General features: G+C 58.0%; 1 protein-coding gene across 7 annotated transcripts in view; it reads right to left on the reverse strand.

Annotated features, from left to right (window-relative positions):
• The window catches only part of MTCL1 (microtubule crosslinking factor 1), a 102,223-nt gene extending 97,203 nt beyond the window's left edge, over positions 1 to 5,020 (reverse strand). For 5 of the 7 annotated variants that reach the window (XM_040687948.2, XM_040687922.2, XM_040687905.2 and 2 more), the window contains exon 1: positions 3,862 to 5,020. In XM_040687948.2, the coding sequence (XP_040543882.2) occupies positions 3,862 to 4,677 (816 nt within the window). In that variant the 5' untranslated portion in view covers positions 4,678 to 5,020. Of the gene's footprint in view, positions 1 to 1,322; positions 3,525 to 3,816 lie in introns of those variants that run through there. The other 2 variants (XM_046938082.1, XM_046938083.1) reach the window with 2 other exon arrangements.
• Positions 5,021 to 6,985: the final 1,965 nt, after the last annotated feature.

Consider the following 6,985-nt stretch of genomic DNA (forward strand, 5'->3'; position numbering starts at 1 on the left):
GTATCCGAGCGCAGTAAGGTGCCAGGAGCGGCCACTCAATCACTTTATACCCACCATGCGTCACAGATAAAAGCGAACATAGAAAGAATAAAGACCAACCAAGATAAACCAGATGACATCTAAGAAATCCCAGAGAGCTTAGAATACATTTTTGTGCAGGTGCACACAGCAGCAGCACTCAGGGCAAGCTGAACTCATACCAGCACGCTCACAAACAGCAATGCAAAGCGACACGGGGCATTTTCAGGACGGCGCGAAGGCTTTTTTCAGATGCTGGCTATGAAGGGCGTAAGCAGAGAAGAGGCACGTGCCGAATTTATATTTCATGACTAAAAAATATCATTGTCGTTTCTGCTAGCAAGCTTATTTAATCAGAACAGCCTGAAACGAGCTTTTGCCAAGATGAAGCAAGAACATTCTTAATTGCCAGAACTTGGTCCTTCCTCCTCAGGATCCCTGGTGCAGAAACCCCATCTGTGTCCCCCGGGGTTTGCATAGAGCAGGATGGCTCTCCACATGCTGAGACCTCAGCGCTGAAGGACAAGCCCCTTGGGAGGGCACTGTCTGCTCCTTCGGACAGCACTGCCCGGTGGTCACCGAGCCTGCACCTTCCCTAGCATCTGCCAACAGCCTTCAGGCTCCACGGGAGCCATCATGATAAAACTTCACTCCTGCCTCAGCAGATAAGCGACATCTTTTACACGCTGCTGTAGCATTACAGCTTTCCCGCCCAGGTAGCTGCAGTAAGGTTATGCAAGAAGTCCGCGAAACTGGAATCTGTGACGAAATTTAACAGAGTAAAAGAGTGTCTTCACAATGCAATCCCGAGCCAATCTGTGTAAACATCACTTTGCAGCCAGCTGGCATGAAGCCACGGCAGGAGGGTCAGGGTGGCGGCTAGGAAAAGGTTCTTTACCAGTGGGTGGTGGGCATGGAACAGGTTGCCCGGTGCAATGGTCAGGGCCCCAAGCTGCCTGAGTTGAAGAAGTGTTTGGACACTATTCTCAGACATAGTTTTAGGTGGTGCTGTGTGGAGTCAGGAGTTGGACTCCATGATCCCTATGGGTCCCTTCCAACTCGGGACATTCTGTGATTCTACCTCTAGAGCCAGATCTTCATCTCCAGTGAAAGCACGGTGCCTGGAAACATGCAAGGTGCCAAATTTCAGCATTAAGTAAATCTTTGTATATATGCGTATTCACACATACATACACACACTACATCCTGTAAGCTGTTGCAGATAGGAGAAAGAGACGCGAGAGTCCTTCCTAAGTGAAACATAAATTCCCCCGAAATAGGCTTTAAAAATCATGTTCACTTACTGTTGCATTCCAGATGTGGGGAGGGGAAAGGAGGAGTGAAAAGTACAAAATTCGGCATGTGGACACGCTCAGGAAATTAATATGTTCTTCAGGGATTTATCCAATCATTTGTCTCCTCCGGGCTGACAGCTTCCCCATTACTCCGTCACCCCCTCCAGTCAGACAAGAAACAAAGCGCACTCTTTTACCAGGCGAGAGAGCTGCCTTGTAAGAGACACAAGGAACAAACCCACAAATCAACAGCTCGTGCAGTGCCGTGGTTTCAATTAGCAGAAGACTGGAGAAGTGCTTCCATAGACTTCCTTAGCAAGGGAAAGGAAAGTTTGGGAATTCTGCCGGTAACTTCTGAGCCGCTGGGCCAACTCCAAACAACCCAAGAAAGGAGCAACGCTTCCAAGGGTTCAGGCACCCAGGTAGCCAAGGAGAAGGACCACGTAATCATTTCATAGCATCATAAAGATTGGAAAAGCCCGCTAAGATCATCCAGTCCAACCATCAGCCCATCACACCATGCCCACTGACCACGTCCCTCGGTGCCACATCCACGCGGTTCTTCAACACCTCCAAGGACGGTGACTCCACACCACCCCCCTGGGCAGCCTGGGCCACTGCCTCACCACTCCTTCTGCAAAGACATCTTTCCTAACATCCAACCAGCAAACATCCCCTGGAAATCAGCTGGGACACGGATCCCTAAGAGAACAGCCTGCGTTACTCTACCAGGCTCTACAATACTTGTGGCCTGAGGTTGAGCAGGGTTGGGTCACACCGCTGCAGATGATAAAGGCTTCAAGGGGAAAGACATGAAGCCACCTGAAGTGAGAAGCTTGAAACAATATGAACTTAAGTTCTTTATCTAAGTTGCGCCACCACCAAACCCTCAGTCACCAGACTATCCCTTTTTTTCACCTTTGAGCTGTTACAATTTATCTTCAATAAGAAACAGGACTGACACATTCTTCGCAAGGGGTGAAAGTCTTAGAATGGTGCTTAGGGAGATCCTACAAGGCAAAGAGAATGTCCCACTGCTTCCCTGGGTGCCCCTGGGCTCTGGGCTCCCCGACTTCTACCAGCAGCACCAGTCTGCCTACTCCTGACATAAGTTCCTGTTATGAGCCCAGATCTCATCCCCCCTCCTCTTGCTTCTGGTCTACCGAGTAAAACAGAGCCTCTGATGAAGGCTCTCTGCGCTACTCGTCGTTGTACAGACTGCTGTCACACTTCTATGATGCAGCCCAGTGTTTTCCATCCAATGAGTGTTATGAAAGCTCTGCCACGTCCCAATTATTTTCTCCGTTTAGTTCTGTGTTATCCTTTCCCGGGTGACCAACGGTGCCCACAAGCATTTCAGGCGTACCTACAGACCCACACAGCAGCTGTGGATCTACGCAACGTTATAATGCCTATAATGGTTTTGTTTATTCAGTTCTCAAGGAAACCAAACCCACTCTGCCCGCACTTTCACACCGAGCAGAGATGAGCAGAGATTTGCATTGCTCCCGCTCTCAGGACACTCCCGAGCTAAACGCAGCACGCTTGAAGCCTACACCCTACTTCTCTCCACAAACGCTTCGTATTTTCAGCACTGACTTTTATTCCCTGACCTCAACCTTCATTTTTCTGTCGTTCCCGGGGGCCAAACCTCTGCCGACATCAACTCCGGCAAAGAGCGGGCAGAACTTCAGGCCGAAAAAAACAAAACTTCGTGCCACCTGAAAATTCTGCTGCATCATTGCTCGCTCCTCTTCCCATCTCACCGAGCATCGCCAGCCCCGGGCAACAACCCCGCGGCATCACTCGCACCGTTCACCTCCCGCCGTGCCGAGCACCGTCCCTCGGCCCAAAGCCCTCAAGCAGAGAGCAGCGCGCACCGCCGCCCTCCTTTCTCCTCCCTCCCACGGCTGCACATCGCCTGAGCACAACTCGCCGAGCCAACGCCGTGCCCACCGGCAGCGCAGCAGGCTCGCACCGTAGGGGTAGCCGCGGTTACGGGATGATGCGAGTTCGTTTATTTATAGATCTTTACGGACGCGGCCTCCCGCCGTGCCAAAAGATCATGTTCTAAGCGAAAGGCTCCCTCGGGGCAGCGCACTCGGGGCATGCCCGCGCTCGGCTGTCCCGGCCGGGGAGCGGCTCTGCCCGCTGCGCTCCCGCAGCCGCGGCGCTCGGCTCTGCCGCCGTTATCCCGGCGGCGGCGCGCAGCCGGAGGACTTTGGGCGCTAAGTCGCACAGAGCGCCGTCGTCCTCTCCCCATCAGAGGGGGAAACGTCTTGCTCAGGCGTATTTTAAAAGGCGATCTTGAGGAAAACAGTTCCTGGAAAGCCAGGGTTCGCTGACCGCTGGAGCGCTCGGAGCGTTTGACAGAGTCCGGGTAGCGCCGAGCCATCGCAACAACCGGCGCGGCACCGGCGCAGTACGCGTTGCCCCGGCCTTCCCCCCACCTCCCCTACAGAGCGCCCCGAAACCGCCCCCGCCCCTCCTCCGCCCTTCGCACCTCGCCACGGCCCCCGGCCCCGGGGCCGCTCCCCGCAGCGCTCACCTTGAGGTATTCGTTCTCCGAGCGCAGCTCCTCCACCTCCCGCTGCAGCTCCTCCGGGGCCGCCCGCTGCTCCCCGCGGCTCGGCGCTCTCCCCGCGCCCGGGGCCGTGGGCTCCCCGCGAGGACCGGCGAGCGGCGGCGGCGCTCCGCGCCCGGAGACGTGGACGGAGCGGGGCGGCTCGCGGTCGCTGGAGCCGGTGCCGGACTCGGCGTCGCTGCTGGCGGCCGGGGCCGGGCGCTGCTCGTCGGACAGCGGCTCGGAGGGGCAGTCGGAGAGGTCGGAGCTGCTGTCCGTGTGCCCGACGCGGGCCAGCGCCGCCGCCGCCGCCGCCGCATGGCCTCCTCCTCCCGCCGCGCCGCCCCGCTTCGCCTTCCTGCCCTTGCCGGGCGACGGGGCCGCCTCGCCGCCGCCGGGCTGCCGTCCCCCGCCGCGGCCGCAGGGAGCCGGCTCCGGCCCGCGGGGCGCCCGCTTGGCGCAGGGGGCGGCCTTGACGCCCGCTCTGGCGGCGGCGGCGGGAGCGGCCTTGGCCCCCGGGGCGGCGGGGCGGCGGGAGAGGCGGCCCGGCGCGGAGAGCGGCCCCGCGGGCGACGGGTGGGCGCCGGGCTGCGGCGAGGACGGCTGCGGCGGGGGGCGGCCGGGCAGCGCGGGGGATTTGGGAGGCGCGGGCGGCGGCTTGGCGGCGGCGCGGGCGTGCAGGTCCTTGAGGAAGGGTCTGGCGGGCGACGGGGCGCGGTGCGGCCGCTTCTTCTCTGCGTGCGGGTGGAGGTGGGCGGGCGGCGGGCGCAGCGCCTCGCCGGCCCCGTTCAGCGCCTCCATGGGGGCTGCCGGCGGCGGGGGCTGCGCAGCGCGGCGGCGGCTCGGGCAGCCTCCTGCAGCCTCCCCGCTCGCTTTCTCATCACTTCTGCTGCTCCCTGCCACAGCCCTCACACTTTCCTCGCTCGATCCCCCTCTTCCTGCCCTCCCCCCCCTACCTCCTCCTCCTTCTCCTCCTCCTTTCTCCTCCTCCTCGCCTCTCTCTCCCGAGCACTGATTTGTTTCTATGAAACGAACCCAAATCCCTCGGCGGTAGCCGTCTCCTCCTCCTCCTCCTCTTCTCCCTCCTCCCAGCTCAGCCCGATGCCGCCCGAACCCCTTTCCTCCGAGCGCAGCCCGCAGCCCCGGCGCGGCCGCCCCCGCCCCGCTCCAGAAATAGCCGCGCGGAGCTGCGGCCGCTCGGGCAGAGCCGCTCCCCGCCCGCGCGCGGTGTCCGCCCGCTCCGCCCCCCCCCCCCACCCCCCCGCCGCTGCCCTCCCGCGGGGCGCAGCGCTCCGCCCGGGGCGGTGTTTCCGGACGGCGCCGCGCTTCGCTGGCAAACGGGGTCCGGGCACCGGGGGGGCTCCGAAGGTCGGGGCTGCTCGGTGATCCGCCGCCAGCCGCACGGGTTTCCCGAGATAATTCCCGGTTTCTGCCGCTGGAGAGCGGCACCGCTGCTGCTGCTGCTGCGTGTTACTGATGCAACAGGTATCGCCGGTGTGCAGCCAGCGGGGTACCGGGAGCAAAGTCCCTTAAAAATGCGCACGGAATGCCCTAGGGAGGGGAAAAGGCAGCGAACTCCCTCTGTACTCAGCTCTGGTGAGGCCGCACCTCGAGTGCTGCGTTCACTTTTGGGCCCCTGACGGCAAGAAAGACGTCTGGGCCCTGGAGCGTGTCCAGAGAAGGGCAATGAAACTGTGAAGTGTCCGGAGCACGGGTCTTATGGGGAGCAGCTGAGGGAGCTGGGACTGTTCAGGCTGGAGAAGAGGAGGCTCAGAGCTTATTGCTCTCTACATCTTCCTGAACAGAGGTTGTGGTGAGGTGGGGGTTGGCCTCTTCTCCCGGGTAACAGCGACAGGACGAGAGGTAACGGCCTGAAGTTGCACCATTGGACACTCAGGTTGGATATTAGCAAAAATGTCCTCTCAGAAGGAGCAGTGAGGCAGTGGCACAGGCTGCCCGGGGAGGTGATGGCATCACCGTCCCTGGAGTTGGTTCAAGAAACGTGTACATGTTGCGCTAAGGGACACGGTTAGTGGGCACGGTGAAGGGCTAACAGTTGGGCTACATGATCTTACCGGTCTTTTCCAACCTGCCAGTTGTATTTCATCCTAACACATGTTATTACGGAAATATGAACTATTATGGAAATATGAAATATTATGGACGTTGCCCTAGATGATAGCTATCAGAAAGTTTTGCTCTCATGTGCTGCGTCTCTCCCTTGGGATGTTACAACTCGTAGGAGCAGACCATCACCCCAGCCTCCCCATTTGGCTCTGCAATGTGTTGTAGCCTTGTGATGAAAGGGCAACTGCACAGTAATAATTTACAGGTGCTATGTTTTGACCCGGTTGCTCCATGACTGTAACACTTCAGTTCAAAAGGAAAATGAAAGGGAAAAGCGTGGCTCGAGATAAGCCACTTTTCCACATACAATAGCTGAGAGACAGTGCCTGAATTATTTGCACTGGAGGGGAAAGAATTAGGGAGGTGGGGAAAGGTGTGCATGAAAGGCTGGGGATCGGCTGGGGGAAGTAACCTGGGTTACTTCCTGAGTGCCGGATGGAGTCCTGTTTGCCTCACTTACCCTGCAAATCTGCAAATACCTCAATGCTACTTCTTGTTGTTGTTGCTATTGGGTTGGATATTAGGAAAAAATTCCGCTCCAAAATAGTGGTGAGGCAGTGGCACAGGCTGCCCAGGGAGGTGGTGGGGTCACCATCCCTGGAGGTGTTCAAGAACCGTGGGGATGTGGCACTGAGGGACGTGGTCAGTGCGCATGGTGGGGATGGTTCGGTGGTTGGACCGGATGATTGTATGATTCTATAGGGACCGGAGAGCAGATATCCCCATAAACGTCTGAGCAAGAATAGGACCCCATCTTGAAAGCTAAGTACATGCCACAGAAATCTCCACTGGGCTGGGCAAATGCCCGGTAAGGATTGCTGCTATCACATTTCACATTTATTTATATCAAATAATTTTTCTCCTTTACTTCAGGCTCTCTAATGGTTCTCACAGGAACACGCAGGCACCAACTGCCCTGCTCACTCTCGTTCTCCTCTCCTATTCTTTTTATTTGCTTGTAATGTCCAATTGTTGTCTCTTA

This window comes from Gallus gallus, chromosome 2 (genome assembly GCF_016699485.2).
Source record: "Gallus gallus isolate bGalGal1 chromosome 2, bGalGal1.mat.broiler.GRCg7b, whole genome shotgun sequence".
Lineage (NCBI taxonomy): Eukaryota > Metazoa > Chordata > Aves > Galliformes > Phasianidae > Gallus > Gallus gallus.